The 19587-nt window shown below is 45.2% G+C and overlaps 7 protein-coding genes across 8 annotated transcripts; 3 read left to right on the top strand and 4 right to left on the bottom strand.

Moving 5' to 3' along the window:
* Window positions 1-38: 38 nt before the first annotated feature.
* LOC128301413 (NFX1-type zinc finger-containing protein 1) lies at window positions 39-3753 on the bottom strand. Its single transcript, XM_053037866.1, has 6 exons — window positions 3377-3753; window positions 2696-3300; window positions 1390-2625; window positions 628-1314; window positions 235-561; window positions 39-173 (listed from the first exon to the last, which is right to left on the bottom strand). Exons 1-6 carry the CDS (start codon window positions 3552-3554, stop codon window positions 99-101), a joined length of 3108 nt encoding a protein of 1035 aa, XP_052893826.1. The 5' UTR covers window positions 3555-3753; the 3' UTR covers window positions 39-98.
* Window positions 3754-4540: 787 nt separating this feature from the next.
* On the bottom strand, window positions 4541-5664 carry LOC128304048 (kxDL motif-containing protein CG10681). Its single transcript, XM_053041170.1, has 2 exons — window positions 5450-5664; window positions 4541-5388 (listed from the first exon to the last, which is right to left on the bottom strand). Exons 1-2 carry the CDS (start codon window positions 5614-5616, stop codon window positions 4791-4793), a joined length of 765 nt encoding a protein of 254 aa, XP_052897130.1. The 5' UTR covers window positions 5617-5664; the 3' UTR covers window positions 4541-4790.
* Window positions 5665-5975: 311 nt separating this feature from the next.
* LOC128304148 (negative elongation factor E) lies at window positions 5976-6990 on the bottom strand. Its single transcript, XM_053041292.1, has 2 exons — window positions 6973-6990; window positions 5976-6909 (listed from the first exon to the last, which is right to left on the bottom strand). Exon 2 carries the CDS (start codon window positions 6867-6869, stop codon window positions 5976-5978), a length of 894 nt encoding a protein of 297 aa, XP_052897252.1. The 5' UTR covers window positions 6870-6909; window positions 6973-6990.
* A 1328-nt stretch (window positions 6991-8318) lies between these two features.
* LOC128301202 (ubiquitin-conjugating enzyme E2 C) lies at window positions 8319-11155 on the top strand. 2 transcript variants are annotated; one of them, XM_053037564.1, is made up of 2 exons: window positions 8319-9032; window positions 10041-11155. In XM_053037564.1, exons 1-2 carry the CDS (start codon window positions 8932-8934, stop codon window positions 10468-10470), a joined length of 531 nt encoding a protein of 176 aa, XP_052893524.1. In that variant the 5' UTR covers window positions 8319-8931; the 3' UTR covers window positions 10471-11155. The 2 variants fall into 2 exon arrangements, with proteins under 2 accessions (XP_052893524.1, XP_052893525.1); XM_053037565.1 differs by lacking the exon at window positions 8319-9032 and adding an exon at window positions 9092-9138.
* A 1093-nt stretch (window positions 11156-12248) lies between these two features.
* Window positions 12249-13646, top strand: LOC128303825 (EARP-interacting protein homolog). The gene is made up of 3 exons (XM_053040901.1): window positions 12249-12355; window positions 12430-12986; window positions 13063-13646. The coding sequence occupies exons 1-3, from the start codon at window positions 12272-12274 to the stop codon at window positions 13583-13585; spliced, it is 1164 nt and encodes a 387-aa protein (XP_052896861.1). The 5' UTR covers window positions 12249-12271; the 3' UTR covers window positions 13586-13646.
* Window positions 13647-13938: 292 nt separating this feature from the next.
* Window positions 13939-17130, bottom strand: LOC128301615 (splicing factor 3B subunit 2). Its single transcript, XM_053038187.1, has 2 exons — window positions 17021-17130; window positions 13939-16892 (listed from the first exon to the last, which is right to left on the bottom strand). Exons 1-2 carry the CDS (start codon window positions 17036-17038, stop codon window positions 14208-14210), a joined length of 2703 nt encoding a protein of 900 aa, XP_052894147.1. The 5' UTR covers window positions 17039-17130; the 3' UTR covers window positions 13939-14207.
* Window positions 17131-17518: 388 nt separating this feature from the next.
* On the top strand, window positions 17519-19487 carry LOC128303527 (innexin inx2-like). The gene is made up of 3 exons (XM_053040510.1): window positions 17519-17917; window positions 18033-18224; window positions 18287-19487. The coding sequence occupies exons 1-3, from the start codon at window positions 17668-17670 to the stop codon at window positions 19003-19005; spliced, it is 1161 nt and encodes a 386-aa protein (XP_052896470.1). The 5' UTR covers window positions 17519-17667; the 3' UTR covers window positions 19006-19487.
* The last annotated feature ends 100 nt before the right edge of the window (window positions 19488-19587 follow it).

Raw genomic sequence — 19587 nt, 5'->3', positions numbered from 1 at the left:
CTTTGCGAGATAATACATGTTACACTCGAGATAATACATCCCTTCCTTGGCCTTCGTAGAGCGGCACAATGACATAGCGCTCACTAATCCGAAGAGATTTATCTTCGCGGAATTCCACAAATACATCGTCCATCTTCTAGTCTAAGTTCCTCAAAATCTTCTCGCGTTTTGACCTAAAATATTGATAATAGTAAAAAAACGTTCCAGCGAAACTGGGGATTACAATTCACCTACCTCTATTACCTGACCGTGTGTCAAGCATTGCAGGGGCATCGATTCACCAATGGCCGCCTGCTCACGCAACTTCCTCTCGATACTGGACCAAGTTTTAGAACACTTTGCCAGTAGCTCCATATTGCCCACTATATAGAGTCCTTCCCGGGCTCGAGACAAAGCGACGCAGATACGATTTTCGTGTGCAAGAAAGCCGATCGAGTCAGTTCCACCGATTACGCTACCACTGCGCACCAGTGAAAGCAAAACGATCTTACTCTCCTCACCCTGATAATTGTCAATTACCGCAATTCGAACACCATGCAAGGAGGGACGATTTTTCTTCTCCTGTTGATAGAGTAAAGGGAAGGTTTTTCATTTACCACTGGACGATCGCAAAAAGGAAAAACTTACCGCAACGAACTGCAACATTTGACCATTGTAAGCCGTCAGTATGACAATGTCCTCCGTGGTGTAAGTTCCTTGCGCCAGCAAATACTCGCAAAGACTGAGCAAGAAACGACACTCAAAAAGGTTCTTCTTCGATTTCTCATCGCCTCCATCGTCGCTGACCATCGGGTCAATAGGCAGTGGCTCTCCTCCTTCGGGATAATTATGCGACAAGAAGAACAAATTTCGCATCATGCCAGTTACATTCAGTCGTATGGCAACCGAATCAGCATCCTCCAGCGCTGGGTAGATGGTGGGTCGTAAAAGGTCCGCCATTTCTGGGCGCATGCGATGCTGTACCGTCATCATGGCAACACTGAAGCGGTTGTTGATCATACGCTCAAACAACGACAAATCCATCCGATAGTGGCGCGACAGTACGTAGGTGCTCGTGGTTGGACGCAACTGTTTGTGATCGCCGATCAGAATACACTGTGCAGTATGCCGTGTCAGTGAGGACACAATATGCGCCTCCAGCACTTCCGCTGCCTCCTCGATTATTACGATCGGTGTACGGAGCAGCTCCAGCAGGGTACGATTGCGTGCGGCAAACGTTGTCGTCATGGCAACCACACGGCACCCTTGTATCAGTTTCAGTGTGCTCAGCTGGCTTAGCTCGTTGAGCCGTCGCGAAGCTTCCAGCAATTCTTCCTGCAACGGACAAGAAAGGATTTATGTGTTTTTTGACTGCTCGTACACTTTTAACTCATGGTACCAAAAACCTACCATGCATTGCACCATCGCCCTCGATAACCCATCGGTTGTTTCCTGCTGCTCTTGCTGCAACGCATCGAACCGTTCAACCAGCTTCAGGTACTCTTGCTTCACATTGTAATAACTGATCCGCAACCGCCTATCAATCCGTTCGTCCTCCTGCAGTTGCTTCACGTTGTAAGCGTCCAGCAGGGGGTGCTTCGATTGCCCACCCATCCGCACGATACTTTCTGTGTAGCGAGTCACACCGCATAAAAACTGATCCAGCGCATGGTTGGTCAGACAGATAAGCAGAATTTGTTCGCTTGTGTTGGCCAGCAGCGTTTCTACGATCCGAAGCCCGATGAATGTTTTCCCCGTGCCCGGTGGGCCCTGTATCAGCGTAAACCGGTTGGTCAGCGCCATCCGAAATGCTGCGAATTGTGACATATTCATTCCCGCTGCGGTCGCTAGCGCTTCTGCTGGCCAATCGTCGGGTTTCTTCAGATCAAACTGTATTCCACCGTAGTTGAAAAGATGCCCATTTCCTTGGCCTAAGTATCCCGGCAAACCTTTACTCGGGAAGGTTACATCCACAATGTACGATTTTAGCGGAAAACTATCTTCTCGCAAGCGGCTCAACGCATTGAACGTTTGGTGATACGGTTCGAAAAATATTTCACTTTCAATCATTAGCAGCGGTCGGTTGAACAGATGTATACCGTGGCCAGCCGACTGTGGGTCGCTTTCCGTTTTTCGCTCCAATCGTATCAATTCCACGTAGATGTATCCGTTCAGAAGCTGTGCCGCATCCCGGTTGCTAATAACCGCAACGACCAGTTCGCTCAAGTCCGGACCATCGCTGAACAGCACCATAGACCCATTCATGAAACGTTTCGTGTTGGACAGAGCCAACCGTTTGTAGCGGGCCGAAAGATTAGAATATCCACGCTCGGTCGGATCTAAATCAACGAGAACGAGCTGCTCCTTTACTGTTCGTCGGTTAACGGTGCTAGGAAGAAGCAACTTGACCGGCCAATGAACACGAATGCTTTCACCGACGAACGATTTACCGGGGCCATTCTTTTCGACAAATTTCCGATACTTTTCGATACCGGTGCGCAATGGAATCAAGAAGTCCTCCTTCAACAGACTCAAATGAACGTCCAGGTAATGTTCAACATTCTGATATTTTCCTTTTACGATGTTTTTCTTCAGATTCATCGAAGGACCAGCACCCTCTTGCAGCTCGTTGATGGTAGGATAAATCTAATGTACATGAAAACATATTAATTTCTTACGAAACAAAAGCGCCAATCGTGCTGCTATCATTGCTTACACTGATTTGCCTCGTGATTCCGTTTGCGGTCGGGTTTTGCGTTACTGCCTGCAACTGTTCCAGTTGCTTTTTATCGTTTGCTGGTAATACTTTGCTCAGTTTACCACAATATTCCACCACTCGCGGGGATAAGGAGATGTGTTGTTTCGTTTCGGTCAGAAATTTCAACAACACATCCATCATATCAATCCGCGAAATGGTCGGACGCACGGTTTTGCTTTTTTTCTTTTTCTTTTTATCGCCTTCGGTGGGTTGCTGGAAAAACTTTAACAACTGCTCCCAAAAGTGCTGCTGGTTCACCAGCGTATCGAACAGTTGCTTGATCGTTTCATACAACGGAATCGTACTTAGTTTGTTCATAATTTTCATCAGAACCAACAGTAATTCCTCGCCGTATGTTTTTTTAGTCAGCGTAGCAAGAAATTCTTCCTTCTGCACGTAAATGTCGGCAAACATCGATAGTGTTTCGTTCTCCAAGATGTTTACAAGCTTCGTAAGCGGAATGGTTTGTACGTATCTGCCGGGCGCACTTTTCGGTAGATCGAATTTGGCGGCGCGACCGTGAGCAGTGTGTTTGATCGAGTCAACATAATTACCACCCTCGTCTGAAAAGGAGGAAAAGATCGAATTTAACTCAAAGTTGAACGATCCATGCTTTGTGAAATTTTGTTATACACTCACCGTTTAGTGTAAACTTTAAATTATCCAACATATCTCGTACGGACGTTCCCGGTCCTTCCGCAACTTCCTGGTCGCCTTCTTCATTTCCAGCTTTGCTTGGTATGTTTACAACAAAATCATCTTCATCCTTATTGAACCAGTCGTCATCATCATCTTCTTGATTGTTGGAGTTAGACATTGGATACGTTTGTTTATGGGAAAATGTTTTTGCAATTCTAATTGAAATCGACCAGACCGAAAAACCACGGTATCACTACTTCACTTTGCACGGTTATGTTCTTATTTAATTTATCCTTCCTAGGTCCTTCAATAAATATTTCACGGCGACAATGCTGAATCAACCAACCAACCGATTTAGTTAGGAACCGGCAGCAAGTGGCCATATGTCCCTCTTTCCCTGGCTCTTGCGTTCTTTAGCCAGGTATCGTTTCGCGATGATTGTTTGTAGCAAAATTGTTTTGATGTTTTTTTTTCTTGTACTCGTTTATAGAAGGCGATGCAGTTCTTTCTGTTATGTTCGTTTCCGTTGGTGCGTTTCATTCGACCGTTTTCTGCTATTTTTTTCTAATAAAGGTAGACGTAATATAACCAGTAATAAAAGGTTATGTTATCATGATTACAGACGTTCCTGGGTGTTAAATTTTCCAAGAGATTCATTTGTTTTTGCCGATAAATTTGATAAAAGAAATGATTTGGCAAGGAATCTGCTCATGTGGCAAGAAGACCAACGTGTTTGTGACAAATACGAAAATGATATATTTGTATAATCATATGTATCTAATATTTCATCATATATCATATACAATCATATATTATCATATATCATATATTTGTATAAGAATAAGTGTCTTAAGAAACGTATTTTGCCATTTATTAGGTCTCATCATGGTCCAGTAATGTTTTGGCTTGATCTAGCAAGCTGCCATTATAAGGACTAAGGACATAATACATATGAAAAATTGGTGGAATTTACTGGCCAGGACAGTGACTTAAGCAGCTACCGCCCATCAACCAACAGAAAAGTCCGAAAATTTCTTCGTAAAAGCGAAGCGTATTTTTTCATATTATTTTTGAATATATTACATCGAAACCTATGATTCATTCATACAAAGTTTTTCAATTGGATTATTGACATAAAAGATACCCGCTGTGCGAAGTGTCCCATTTCTAAATGAACCAAACTTTACAATTAGGTGGTAACAAATATCGAAATCTCTTTTCCTGTTGCAAAATGATGTTATATATTGTTTCATTTTTACCGCCATACCGAACTATTACGAAATAAATAAATAATACTAAAGCTACTCTGCCACACACGAAAGTGCCAAAATTGCCATACCCTTTAGTCAGCGGAACGATTGAGATCATTGGAACAAACAATTGAACAAGCGCGATTCGTTTTTATCTCCCCTGTCTATCCAGTATCGGAAGTACAATCCGAAGAATCGTTGGAATTATCAGTCGAGCTGCTCTGCGCCGATCGGAACGAACGTCGTTTCTGCTCGCCGCTACTCGACCCACCACCAGCGGCTTTCCTATTTTCTGGACTCTGCTCCATTTTTACGTATCCCACGGTGGAATTTTCCCTGCTGCCACTGGCGAGTGTTTTCTTCCGTTCCTTCAGGCCACCCTCCGCGTCCGTCTTGCTAGTGGAGCCTTTTCCTTTGCCAGAAGACGACATCTTCACGGGAGTGGACGTTGATGGGACATCATCGGTCTGCTCTTTTTTCTCATCCAACGTCTCCGCCCGACTTGCCGTATCAATTTCATCTTCCTCATCAAAGCTGATCGGTTTGTTCTTCGCTTCCGCCTCTGCAAAAGCCGCCGGATATTGGTTTCCTATTTTCGTCTTTATCGTCCGTATCTTGCGGAAAATGTAATCTAAATCCTTCTTCATGTCGTGCAGCAGCTTCGTGTGCTTTTTAAAATCATCCGTGGCTATCTTCAGCCGACTGGCACTGAGTGCGTTACAGTTGAGCAACATTTCATTTGTTTTCTCAAAACGCTGCAACCTGGAATCGGATTTCTGAATGCATTAGTCTGTAACGGCTGTAACTTACGTACACTATTTACATTTGCTTTTGTGCTCGTATCATAACTTCCACATCCGTTTGGTTTACCAAACCAGCCAACCCTTGGACGAACACTTCCGGGGCGGTGTAGTTCTGAAAGCACTCGATGCTGAAATCACTTTCAGGGCGCCCCGAGTGCATGCTGCTGCTCATCTCCGAGTTCATCATGACGACAATGTGAGGATAAACACAAACCAATATTTTAAGACCCTTTTCTGCGATTTAACAGTCGCTCGAAAGAACAGCTGTGGAACGTACAATATTTTTGCGTAAACAATAGTTTGTTTTTCGCTGTCAAAGATTTTTATTTTTGTTGTGCGTACGTCAGTCCAGAATTGTGTATTATTTTCACAGGGTCGCAAATTGGCGTGACAAAAATTTTACCAATTTTTTGAATTATTTGGCTTTCAAATTAATACGAGCAGTTTCATGGTTTTCTTGTTTTATTTTCGCTGTTTTTTTATTATCTATTTGCCTTAAATACATCCGTACCAAGCGCCAAGACAGCGTTATATATATATATCATCTCAAAATATATCATCATGATCATAACACACCAGTTCCCGATTGTCCTTATGCTTGCCCTTTTGTGAACGGTTAGTGGCGAGCGCGGACCATACAGCCGAAGAGCCAGCATCGTTAATGGGATTAATCTGTGGCTGACGGCGCGCCAATTGCACCTGTAGCTGTATACCACCGACCGTTTTGGAATGTAGCTCACTGATAGCTTTGTCGGCTGATTCCGTCTTGGAAAATGTGATAAATCCTCGCCCCTTTTCGATCTCCATCGAAATGTTAAGAATTTCCCCAAAATCGCTAAAGTGCTTCTTGAGAAAGTTTTCCGTCACCTTGTTGCCGGAAACGTACACGGTGTTACCGGATCGCGGTTTATCTTTTGATGCATCAACACCCGGCTTTGCTTTGTCCACCTGATCGTCTACCTTGTCACGCTCGTTCGCAAACTGCTGATAGAGGTTCTGTACACGGCTGGTTTCCTTCTCCACCGGACTGTTGGGTCTTTCGGCCGGTGTGGTCGGTGTACCTGCCACACTGGACGTAGAGGCAGCCGAGCTTGCGCTTTCATACTCGGTAGACGCACCGAACGATTGATACTGACCAGCGGGTGACATATCCGGTTGAGCTCGTTTCCGTTCCTGTCCTTTAGGTCGCTTAAAAGAACCCTCCTGTTTAGGCTGCGGTTTCTGTATGGCTTGTATGGCGCCACTTTTCAGCAACTTGCGAGCTACCTCACGCGCATCTCGTGCATCGGTAGGCCGTTTGGGTAGCAGATTCTTTTCTGGCTCCTGTTTTGGTGCTTTGAGCGCATGCAATGCTTTTTTCTTTTTCTTAAGCTTCGCATATTTGGCCTGCAGCATCAGTTCCTCCTCGGTTAAATTCGACGGAAAATGTATGTAAACCATTCTCACGTGCGGTGTCGGATAATGTGCGATTACGAATTTACTATAATAAGAAATACATTTGTGAAAACAACGTCCGAAGCGACTGAAAATTATACGGCTGTACCAATTGTTTTGATTCCACTTCTCTTGGATTTGCAAATTGTTTGGATTGTTGACGTTCCACTTTTGATGCGTTACGCCCAAGGTTCAAATACATTCCCCAAAAAGATTAAGATACACTCAATCGGTAGATTGAATTTCAGACAGGATAATTTTGACAACATATCTGATGCTATTTATAACGCGAACTGGTACTTCCTGTACAACTCTGCTTTAACTCTTAACTCTTCAACTCTTTACGCAAATTATATACGATAACGTGCCTTGTTCCAAGCCTCCGCGCAACCCTCCTTGGTCCGAACCGAACTCTTAAACGACTCAAAGGAAGACTTTACATTTATCAATCACGCCGTCACCAACGTTCCTCAAGGCTGTATCGACTTACAGGACCTCAACTTCAATGAAAACTCAGTAAAAATAGCATTGGCGAAATTGTATCTTCTAACAAACCAGGTCCAAGATGGCATACCAGTCTCTAAATTTTGTGCAGATGCTCTTTGTCCAATGCTGCTACAAATATTCAAGCTGTCCATCGAATGACTTCTCCGTATACTATTATATCCATAAGAAGTCTTGAGAGTATACTGAAAAAATTCACACGATACGCCATTAGAAAACTAGGTTGAGCAGACGGATCCTTGCTACCACCCTCCAAACAGCGTTGCCTTCTTTTGGGCATAGAAACATTAGAAGTCAGGCGCAGCAGAGCTCAGGTCATCTTTATTGCAGGACTACTACTAGGAATCATAGATGACCCCTCGCTAGTAAGCAGGATATCGTTTGCTGCCTCGCGATCGGTATCTAGACACCGACAAATGTTGAACGAAACTCGGTGGACGAATTAATTAATAAACATAAAACACTTACACGCTCGCACAAATAATAAAGATCTAATCAAAGCTAGGAAGTTATCTCTGTAAACATGCATAAAATATAGCTCCCATGCACCTCAAATCTCAATCAGCATACGTTCATATTCATAAACTCCATTTCGGATGACTTTGAATGCGTATGCACGAAGCTTAAAAATAACGCTCCGCCAACCCGTCAGAACAACAAGCGTCATTTGCACGTTTGACAGGGCGTTATTTCAAACCAGCATTTCAAAAAACCCAAATCTGTAACGGAAATTTGTGTAATGTTCGACTGATTTTTTCTACTTCTGTGGTTGTAAATTATCCAGTAATCTATAAACGTGCGTAAAAATATCAAATTTTGTTGAAATCGTATCCTTTTCCCTGCGAAACCGTTCTTAAATTCACCATTTTCGCGCCTTTCTTCGATGGAATCGCACCCGAATCTTCTAACCTGTGGGTAAAAACGACAACCTTGCACCCCGCCGAAGAAGCATCCTCGCCCTTTCGGAAGCGATTAAATGCCAGACTCAGCAAACTGAAACGAAAGTAAACGATTGTTGCAGCAGAGAAAAGAACGAAACGCATCGCAATCGCGATCAGAAACAAAGCAGAAAACCGTCGAGTGAAAACCATAGAAAGGTCACCCACAAACGTACAGCGCTGGCCTACCCGCAGTTGCAGCAGTTTTCGCTGAGTGTTTCGCCATTGGGGAAATAGAAAACGGTGGTGTGGTGTACGCGTTCCATGTGCAGAAGAGCTAGGCGTGTGGACACGGAAGCGTAGTGGGGTGTGTTAAAGCAACAACTCTCCAGACCTGCATCCAGCAGCTGTATCTGTTGTAAAGGAAAAGCAAGCCGACGCTAACGAAGCAGAACGCCTGTGTATCAGCGTAATTATCTCGCGTTTGGTACAGCTGCAACAAAGGAAGGAAATAAGCCAACACACGGGGGAAGTAGCGAAGGAGCGGCTACATCTATTCTCCATCTCCGATTCGTGCGCCACCAGTGTGTGCGGATTGGCCAGTTAAAGAAGGGACAAATCTGTTAGAAGGGAAGCGCTTCGCCGAAGTGTGTTGTTTGGTGGCAAACCAACACAGAACAGGAAGAATGGCCCAAAACATCAATCCGGAGCGGGCACAGTCATCGAACCCATCGAAACAGAACGATGAAGCGCTGATAAACAACAATAACCAGGCCGTAAGCAAAAGGTAAGTGCGTCATGGAGTTTTCACCAGGGGACCGTCTTTTCCAGAACATGTCTAAGAATTGCCTGCCACGGAAGATGAGACTGCTCGCTTGCATCATCAACACTAGGTAATTCGCGCGCAATCAGAGATCATTCGCCATCTGCACCCAGATGGCGATGGGACTCCATCGTGTTTGTGTGCTGTACAGCCTTCCATCGTACTGTGGCTGTCCCTCCATTTTATTCCAGTAGCAAATACGACTAGTCATCTAAAATAGGTTCATTACCTATGCATTCAAGTGTCCCCTGCAGGAGTGTAATCCGAATGGGACTCAGTCGTGTGCAGTGTAGGGAAAAGAAGGGTGCCGCCCCATCTGTCATGGCGTTAAGCGTCTCACATTCTTGTAACTGTTTTTGAAAATGGTAACGGTTCCTCGGTGCATTCGGTGTTTTACGCTATCGCAAAGCGTAAAGTTTGAATATAGCAAAGTTCATGAAAATCAGATAGTTTAATGGAAAAACATGGCATATATATGTTGTGATGATGGTGAGAAGAATGTTTCATCGAATTCCGTAAAGTTCATTGACCTTTCGGGTTTCCCGAGTTCACACATCTCGCATTTAATTAGAGATTATTGATATCGCACGAACTATTGGCATTTGTTTGATTGCTCATATAGGAATTCTTAAGTTTGCACTTTGAGCAAAATAATACGAACGAAATAATCACATTGAAAGTTATTTTCAATGTTTGTGCAATAATTGTACTTTTCAGGAATTTTACGAAACTACACTGAAACCTAACACCGTTCCCCAGGAGCTGTTCCCTACGATTTGTTTCTGTATCTATTTGCTCCCTAAAATCTAAACTCACGACTCTCGGGAACAGTTCCCAATCCATTCTGGCTCTATTTCCGAGCTCTATTTCAACTTAGTTTCAATGTCTCATCTTCAAAACACGACTTCTCAGATGGTAACAACGTAAATCTCTCTGTATCAATTAACAAATTTCTATGCTTTTCTTCCGCAGACTCCAAAAAGAATTAATGGCGTTGATGCTGTCATCGGAAAAGTCCATCTCTGCCTTCCCGGAGGGTGAAAATTTCTTTAAATGGATCGGCACAATCAGTGGCCCGGATGATACCGTGTATAAGGGTCAGAAGTACAAACTACTCCTGGAATTCCCCAACTCGTACCCATACTCGGCACCGAACGTAAAGTTCATCACACCCTGCTTTCACCCAAACGTCGACCTCAGCGGTTCGATCTGCCTTGACATCCTGAAGGATAAATGGTCCGCATTGTACGACGTACGGACGATCCTGCTCTCGATTCAGTCTCTGCTCGGGGAGCCGAATAACGACAGTCCACTCAACTCCCAGGCATCCCAGTTGTGGCCGAACCAGGTCGAGTACAAAAAGTATTTGGATGATTTCTACGAGAAGAATAAGGATTCTTAAGGTGTGCGGTGAAGCTTCCCATACCCTCACGATGCGTTCAAACCCTCCGCCTCTCCTACTGGATTATTCAACCAATCACCAACAAGTCCCTAATTAGTAGAACAATTTAATGATAGAAGATTAGCCAGTCAGCCTTGTCGTCGGTGATCAGCCCAACCATGAATCGGACGGTGGCTCCGGATTATATTGGGCCTAATTTTTTGCCATCGATGAGTGATGCGTTTTAGTAGGGAAGGAAAAACAAGTGAAAATGGGTGGGCGATGACTTTTTGAAGATGAAAATTCTTCACGTTATTTTTTTTTATTTTTTTCAATATTGCACTCCAATGTCATCAACGTCCTCCCTAATTCCCAAGTCCCCCAAAAGTTCTATTTCGTAACTGCAAATTTTCAAAGCTCCCTATTGCACATTGGTCATATTCTAACTTTTCTCTATTATAAATGCTCGCGTTTGTAAAGATGGCGAAAATTAAGCTCATCCAAATCCCTAAACCGTCAATGGCAATATGAGGAGAAATGTGTGTCTATGGTTAGCTATTGTTTGCTGATTTTGTTTTACGTTAACGATTTAGGTCTGAAGAAGGAATTTTGATGTGCTTAAAATGTTGCGACTTTAGTTAACGGTGGAAGGCAGACATGGACACTGCACCGACTTCTAAACAAAAAAGAACGTGTTTGTATTGTAGCTTGTAGTTAAGTGGATTCAACAATCTTATTGCTTTTTAGACGATTTTAACATTGACGATTATTTTGTGGGAACCATGTGAAAACCTTCCGATGTTTTCGAGTCGCAATAGTTTCCGTACCTCAGGATTCCTCCGGTGTAAATTGCCTCCACGCTCTGATTCATTCATGGTACGTGTATAATCTACTAGACAACAGGCTATGTTAGGAAAGACGAAACAAAAACAAACATGAAAGTACACACATAACGAGGCGATGTAGTTTCCGTGATTCAGATCGCGCGCAAACGCCGTTAGCGATGTGAAAGAAAGTCAATCACTTATGTCGATCATGTGTCGCCGTCGTCGGCACACTGTAATCTTGGCTAGAACTCGGTGCCAGTGTCGGATGCATGTCGAACGAATACGAGAGCTCACCAGTTACAAAAGGAAGGGAAGAAATTTATGTATTTATTTATAATTTTGTGTGCGATAGAAATCCGGAAATGGACTTGGTCGTTTAAATCAGCAAAAGTGAAATTAAAATTGTGTACGTGTTAATATTATTTTGAGTTACGCAGCTGTACTTATCAATCGGTAAGTTTTGTGCAAGTTTACTGGATCCTGATTTAAGTAAATATGTCCGTAGAAAAGGCCTCATACTGAATTGGACGCAAATCATTACTTTTTTATACAGTAAAAACTAAAATTCCATTAAGAAAAATACTTAAACTCATGGAAACTATCTATCAGGCACGATCATCACCGGCTTCTGTGTTGTCCACCGAGGGCCACTTCTGCATCTACGGATACTGATGAATGCTGGGCATTTCAACTCCAAACCGTTTCTTATTAGAGAAGATTAAAGACAATTCAACTCGTTAATGATTCACATATCCTCCAGAAAATGATTGATTGAATCATCGGGGATTGATCGAGTATTATTTTTTTACTGGAGTGGACTGTTACTCTTGGAAGAAGCACTAGCTGATACTTCTCCGAATCAGACGCAGGAGTTTCGCTCGTTTTTTGCTACTCTACCAATGCAGGGAGCTCAATCCTGTGATGACCGTAATTTAAATCCCAGAATTTATCTTCACGTCATCGATAAACGCAAACAGCAAAGAAACAGCTGTCAAATGTGTAGGGCCGAAACAACAAAAACAGACGCATCTTCGCCAATGGAGGAAAACAACTCACTTGTGTATGGGCTCGATTTTCAGGTGAGAAAACACAGGAAAGCAAATTCATTTCTGTTGCACAACACGTCGTAAATAACACACTGCCATTATCGCAGGCGAGAGCGCTCGCATCGCAGCAGGCCGAAAGCAATGATGTACGGTTTTTCGTCGCTACTCAAAGCCTCAAACCAAACAACCACTTGCACGTAGTCGATCTAAACGAAGACAGTTCCGCCCTGCAGTCGCGTATCTTCACCCATCCGTACGGAGAAATATGGCGGCTGACGGCAAGTGCACACGATCCACGCCTACTGGCCAGCTGCTACAGTCTGCTCAAGGGTACACAGGTCGTGATGGAGACGGCGCTCCTAACTCTGCCGGAATCTCTCGAACCTAAGGATGCCGATCTGGAGTTCCTGACGTTCCAGAACGTGGAAACACTACCGACGAGTGGGTATGGTGCGGAAATACGTACCACCGAGTTCCACCCAACCGATGCAAACCAGCTGGCCTGTGTGGTGGATGGTAAGATAGTTTTGTTTAATCGGGCCGAAGCAGCAACACGCGTGGTAGCGGAAATTAATGCGAAAAATGTACCAAAGTTCACAACCGGACGATGGTCCCACTTTCATCAGGGTAATCATTTCATAGCATTGCATGACTGTAGCATAAGGTAAGTCTAGCATAGGAATGTAGATATTTTAAGCCGAGATGAATAATGCTTACAATGCACTTGTATCAATGACCAGATCGTACGATGTGCGGGATCCCAACCATGTCGTGTGGACCATCGAGGAAGCGCACAGCCAGATGGTGCGCGATTTAGACTGTAACCCAAACAAACAGTGTCACATCGTGACAGGTGGAGATGACGGTGTGATGAAGGTGTGGGATTTCCGTAACACCAAAGAACACGTCTTTGCGCGCAGCGATCATCATCACTGGATATGGAGCGTACGATTTAACACGTACCACGATCAGCTGATACTTTCAAGCGGAAGCGACGGTAAAGTGCTGCTCACCTGTGCCGGTAGTGTGAGTTCTGAGGCGCCGGAAGTTATAACGGACGATGCAGTGGAGCAGGTGGTTGGCAGTGAACCGAGGGAACATTTGGCGGATGGACTGCTGCAAACGTTCGATCAGCACGAGGATTCGGTTTATGGTGTCGAGTGGAGTACGGCCGATCCGTGGATGTTTGCATCATTGAGCTACGACGGACGAATGATAATCTCCAAGGTGCCGAAGCAGTACAAATATCAAATACTGCTGTAAACGTGGAATAGAATCGAACGGACCACTCCTTGACACTTGTGTTAAAATAAAAGCATTCCTTAATTTATTTTCTAACGCTTACTTTACGCTTATTGGTATTAACGTCTAGAACATGAATTCGCGCCAGTCCTGGGTGGAATTTTGGGTCCAGTCCGATTCAGTTTCTCGATTCGCTATGCTTATGCCAGACTCCTGGATGACCTTACATTATACCAGAAAGATGCCGTTGTCGTCGTCTTTACGTTTTTGAATCCAGTCTTGTCATACAAAGATCGATACATTCCTCCCACCCTTATTGTTGATCGTCATCATCATCAGGATAAATAAAAAAGCAGACAAAATCCCCATTCACGTCTGTGCCCTCCGCTGCTGAAACTGGGAGGACGTATGAAGGAAATGTAGTAATTTATTTCTAATGTTAAATTTCACCTTTTCTTCGCTTTAATCATAATTCCCTGACCGGGCTAGAATGAAACTATATCCATAGCGCGGATAATGCAAAAAGGAGCATACACTAGGAAGGAAACAGACACTCTTGGGGGCAGGACATGAACTTTGTGAAAAGTATTACAGTAGCGGTAATTTGAAGATCGGGTTTGTTCCTCTCCAGTGTGGTACGAACCTAGAACTTGAACTCCTTGTACTTTTTCGACTGTTTGCTGGTTGTGTCGGTTTGCTGCCGTTTCCGTTTCGACTTTTGCCGTGCAACGTGCTCGGCCAACATGTCGGAAAGATCCTCCTTCTGCAAGTGGCTCTGTTGTTCTCGCATCTGCTGTTCGTAACGCTGCGCCATCGCGTCATTGTCCAGATCAAGCTCGGATGGATCGAGTGCCAGTTCGACCATACCTTCACGATCCACAGGACCACCACTCCGACCCGCACCACGACCACCGGCACCTGCTGCAGGTCCACCGGCACCTGGCCCACCAGCACCACCTGCTGCGGAGATATCGTACACGTGCGTAGATGCCATCATAGCCGCACCAATACGCTCGTTTCGCTTCTCCGGTAGCACGTGATACAGTACGGGCGTCTCGTTATCTTCCATTTCGCTCTCGATCTTCTTCTTGCGCAGCTCGATCGTGTCGGGCGTTTCCATGCCGGCCGGTACACCGCTAGTCAGACCGGACGGTGTCACGAGTCCTTCGGCTGGCGTGATTAGTCCGCTTTCGTCCGGCTGTGCGGTCATATCTTCGCCCTCGTCTTCCTCCTCCTCGGACGATTCTTCCGATTCCGATTCCAGCTCACCCCACACGGTCCGGTCGATTTCTTCCTCGCCCATACCACCCTCTCCGTCCATTCCTGCCACACCGAACACGTCGCCGTACAGGGGTTTGCCGCTTTCGTCCACCGGTGGTTTACCCCAGCCACCGGCATGATATCCGAACGAGCATCCCTCCGGAATGGGCGCATTCAAGCCCGGTATCTTTAGATTAGGATAGCTCGGCGGTGGCCCGTACCGCTGCTGGGCGATAAGCCACGGGGGTGGAATCTTGTGGCAGGCCGGTCCTATCGGCATACCCAGAGCGATGCGCAACTCCTCCGACAGGTCGCCCGGTTTCTTCTCCTTCAGGCGTGTCTCGAACTCCTTGCCCTCATAGTACAGATCGCCGTGAATAGTCATGCGTGGTTTGGTTTGCCATTTGAAGAAAGCATCGTGCAGCTTCTGATAATCGATATCGATCTTGCCCATCTTTGGCCGGGCCCGTTCGCGCATTTTCGCCTTTAGCGTCTTGGCTTCGTCCTTTTCCTGCAGCGATGCGCGCATCTCCATAATCCCAGTCTTCTTAATGAATGCCGGCAGATCGAACGGTGGTTTCTCGATACCGCGCTTGCCCTGCAGATACTTGCGCTTGAAGCACCAGTGCCGCGGTACTTGCACCGTATTCCGGTGACTTTTCAGTTGCACTAGCAGCTTCGGATCGCGTGCCGTTACATCATGCATTTCGACCACATCGGGGCGCGTTACCAGCTGTTTCAGCTCGGCCACGCTCAACCGATTCAGTTTCTTCAGCTTGCGCTTGGAAACCTTTTCCTTGTCGTCTTTCTCATCTTGATCTCCCATATCATCGTAGTCGTAATCCAATCCATCGTCCACCTTCTTCGTCTCGGTCGCTACCTTCTCTTTGTCCGTCTCTTCAGCGCTCTTTACCGCTTCCTTTGACTTAGTGTCGAGTTTGAATATTTCGAACACGCGATAAAACTGCCGATACATCGGACCAAGATCTGCGATGGTTACCTTTTCCGGTACGTACTCGATCTCCACATCCTTCAAGATATCATTCTCGTTGCTCGTCGTTTCCTCCTGTTGCTGTTTTGATGATGTCTCTTTATCGTTTTGTTCACTCCCTGTTTGAACGTCCGATTCTTTATCCTCGATTTCTTTTTCTCCATTTGTACGATGACCATCTTCCGCTTCTTCCATCTCTTCTGTTTCGCCATTCTTCTCTTGATCACCGTTCACTTTTTTGACCATTGCCTCCGTCTCCCTATCATCACCGTCCTCGTTCGGCGCATCAGCTTCTGTGGTCATATGTTCTTCCTCGCCTTGTTCGATTTCCTCACTAGCTTCCCGTTCCGGATCTTTCGAACGTGTTGGTTTATGCTTTGTATGTTGGGTTTTCATTACTTTTTCAGGGTGCTTCTGTTGTTGTTGCTGCTGCTGCTGTTGTTGTTGCATCCGTTGTTCATGTGCTTTTTGCATCTGCTCCCTCCGGGCCTTCCGGTTTTCCTTCTTCCGTTTCTTCTTGCGTCTGTTTTTGTCCTGCTTTCCCTCCACCCGGGTTTGACTGGGGTCGGAAAATGCGCCGGGCATGGACGAATCGTCTCCTTCAGCATCGGCTGCACTCGGTTCGTTCACATTCTCATCCTCGGACTCCATGGCTGGTTCCGCTTCTAAGTAAGCACCAGGTAAGACGGCACCCGAAGCAGCTAACGTGTCTTCCGCTCCTAACTCCTGTGCGCGAATCGTCTTCAGTGCCAGTACATCCTCTAGCGCTTTCGGCAGCACCAGATCGGAAGGTTTTTTCGCTAACTCTTCGGGATCTTCTATCTGCAACGACATCAATGCAGGCGGAGGAGACAATTCCGGCGACTGTTGCAAATCTTCAGGTTCGTCTTCCTCTTCCTCATCCTCCTCCTGATCCTCCTGATCTATGTCGTGCAGCTCCGTTTGTTGCATGTTTTGGTGGTCGTCCTGCATCATCGGTACCATTTGTACAGGCCATCCGCCACCATCGACCATTTCTACCGGCATACCCATGAGCATTTCTGACGGTGGCGGTACCATCGCGCCGTTGGTTTGTTGCTGAGAAAAACGGAAATGAATGAATGGCAAATTAGAGCTCACTCGGCACCATTAGGTGCAGCGTTTGTTTGCTGGTTCGAAGAGCACACATATTGCACTGTTCAGAACAATCGATACACCTAACTTACCTCTAAATTGTTGTCCATCGTGTTATAATGGACTGGAGCGCGTGGGTTACACTAGAAAATGCTAAACTATACGAACAATTCACAGCAAAAGTTGGTAATTTTTATCTACCATAAGCAATCGAGCGAAGTTGTTTGGTATTACAAATTGACAGCTTTGCAGCGGGATAAACCGCGACGGGCTCATGCGGCGCAACGACAAACGTTGACAGCACGTAACGCGCGTTACATTTATCTTCTGTCTCCTACATTTATTCCTTTTCAAACACGGAATAAAGTGAATACATAAAATCTTTCCCATTTTATCTGTGTGGAGAATAATAAAGAAAATTAACTAATTTGTACTTAACCCATTTTTTAAAATATCACATCCTTGTTGGATTGCTTTTGTTGTTAATGGTTTTCTGTCCTGCTTTAGCCCGGATAAAAGAGAATCAGCGCCTGCTGTCGCCATTTTCAAATTTAATCTACTACACTGACGAGCATGCTGTGAACAAATGCTATTATCCGGTTCGAAGAAAGTAACACATTTAGTACAGGTGTACCTACTGGGACGGTAAACTGCACGGTAATGTGCACATTTGCAAGCAAGACCAACAGACGAATTATTCCAAACTCGCAAGTGCTTCGTCAAACCGCCGGACGGAAAAATGATCGAATTCGCCAAACCATTACAGAACATTCTGCGCATTAAACAGATCAATACAACCGATCTCGTTTGGCGGCTGCACTGCCGTGCAACGGTGTATCTGCTGTTGCTCGCGTCACTGCTCCTTTCGGCCCGCCAATACTTTGGCAATCCGATCGACTGTGTCATCGGAAGTGGCACGGTTCCGGCATCGACAATGAACGAATTCTGCTGGATTATGGGCACGTACATTAGCAGCGATCCGAACTTTGGTACTGTATCACCGCACGCTTTTAGCTGCGGGACTCTGGGATGGGAGTAAGATGGCTAAATATGTTAGGTTATTTTTATGGTTTTTCTCTTTCCTTATTCCTTCTTCCGGCATAGTGTTGGACAGCACCGATTTGGTTAAGATCAATGCTAAGATTGGTCACATACCGGAAAATGAACGATCGTACCAGAAATACTACCAGTGGGTTGTGTTCATACTGGCGCTACAGGCCGGCATGTTCTCGCTGCCCAACTTCCTCTGGAAGGCTTGGGAAGGTGGCCGTTTGCAAGCACTCTGCGATGGATTAAGTGAGCATTAGGAAATGATGGCAAGTATCGAACAATTTTTAGTTCCAACCTCCATTTTGCAGCTTCACCTCTTGTGCCGGATCAGTGGGAAAAATCACGCAAGAAGCAACTTATCGCTCATCTGGTAGCCGAATTTCCTCGTCTGCATCGAACATACTTCCTGCGCTATTGTTTCTGCACGCTGCTCAACTTCTGCAACGTTCTGCTGAACATTATCCTGGTAAATGTGATCTTTTCCGGCTTTTGGACCAACTATCATCCGGCCGTAACGGCACTGCTATCGTTTGATTTTCCCTCCTGGAACCGGTATAATTCACAAATGTTTCCTAAGATTGCCAAGTGTGACTTCCACTTCATCGGCCCAAGCGGTTCCAAGCAGAATCGCGATGGACTCTGTCTATTGTCGCTGAACGTTGTGAATGAGAAGATATTTGCCTTTCTCTGGGTGTGGTTCCTAATGCTGCTGCTGATATCTGCGCTGAATCTGCTCTACTGGGTAGTGGTGCTGTGTAGCAAAAGTTTTCGCCTGTGGCTTATAGCAGCCCCGCTGTATCCGTTCCGTTCAGCGGTCGTGTCCCGGGCGCTCGATGGACAAGGCATCGGAAAGTGGTTCCTGTTGCATCAACTGTGCCGTAACCTGAACCCGATTATACTCCGAGAACTGTTGCAAAGCCTGTCGAAGGCGAAAACTAACAACCGCAAAACGTACCGAATGGGAGGAAAGAGTGGCGAACCGGACTTTTTCACCGACCCGGAAAGATTTGCCGAGGAGGATGTATAACGAAAGGAACACATTGCGCAAAGCATTGCATGTTCCAAAATGCGTAAACGCTTTCAAGCTGTCGAAATCACTAGTTGGGGCTGTTGGCTAAGGAAGAGTGCCCACTAATCCACTGTAACGAATTCATTCCAACTGTTTGCATTCCGCTCCAGGGTCGTGAGTTTCCCTTCTTTATTTTCAATTGTATACTTCTACCATACCTAACGTTGTTATGCATTCGTTTTTCACGTACGATATATAATTTCGTATATAGAGAATATTCACAATACGAGATCGATATTCTGAAACTGATTACTACTAAGTGCCTTTAACAAGTAAGAGAAACGGATAGAGACTTACACACTCGTTATAAAATATGCAAGTGCCGTCTATGAATTATTGCGTCGTGTTGTAGTAAAGTAAGTGGGGCATATTGTAACATAAGTATTGCCTTTCTCCAAAATAAGAGCAAATAAAGCGCACTGTTATTGTTTGTAAACACATGTTCTTCCTTTATCTAAAATGTTACTTCTACCGTATGTGAGTGTCCATCTGAATGTAACTGCTTATTTTAGAAACATATGTCCGAGCTGCTTATTTTAG

This window comes from Anopheles moucheti, chromosome 3 (genome assembly GCF_943734755.1).
Source record: "Anopheles moucheti chromosome 3, idAnoMoucSN_F20_07, whole genome shotgun sequence".
In the NCBI taxonomy this organism is placed as follows: Eukaryota; Metazoa; Arthropoda; class Insecta; order Diptera; family Culicidae; genus Anopheles; species Anopheles moucheti.
The sequence above is the reverse complement of the archived record's forward strand: the minus strand, read 5'-3'. Positions and strand labels throughout refer to the sequence as shown.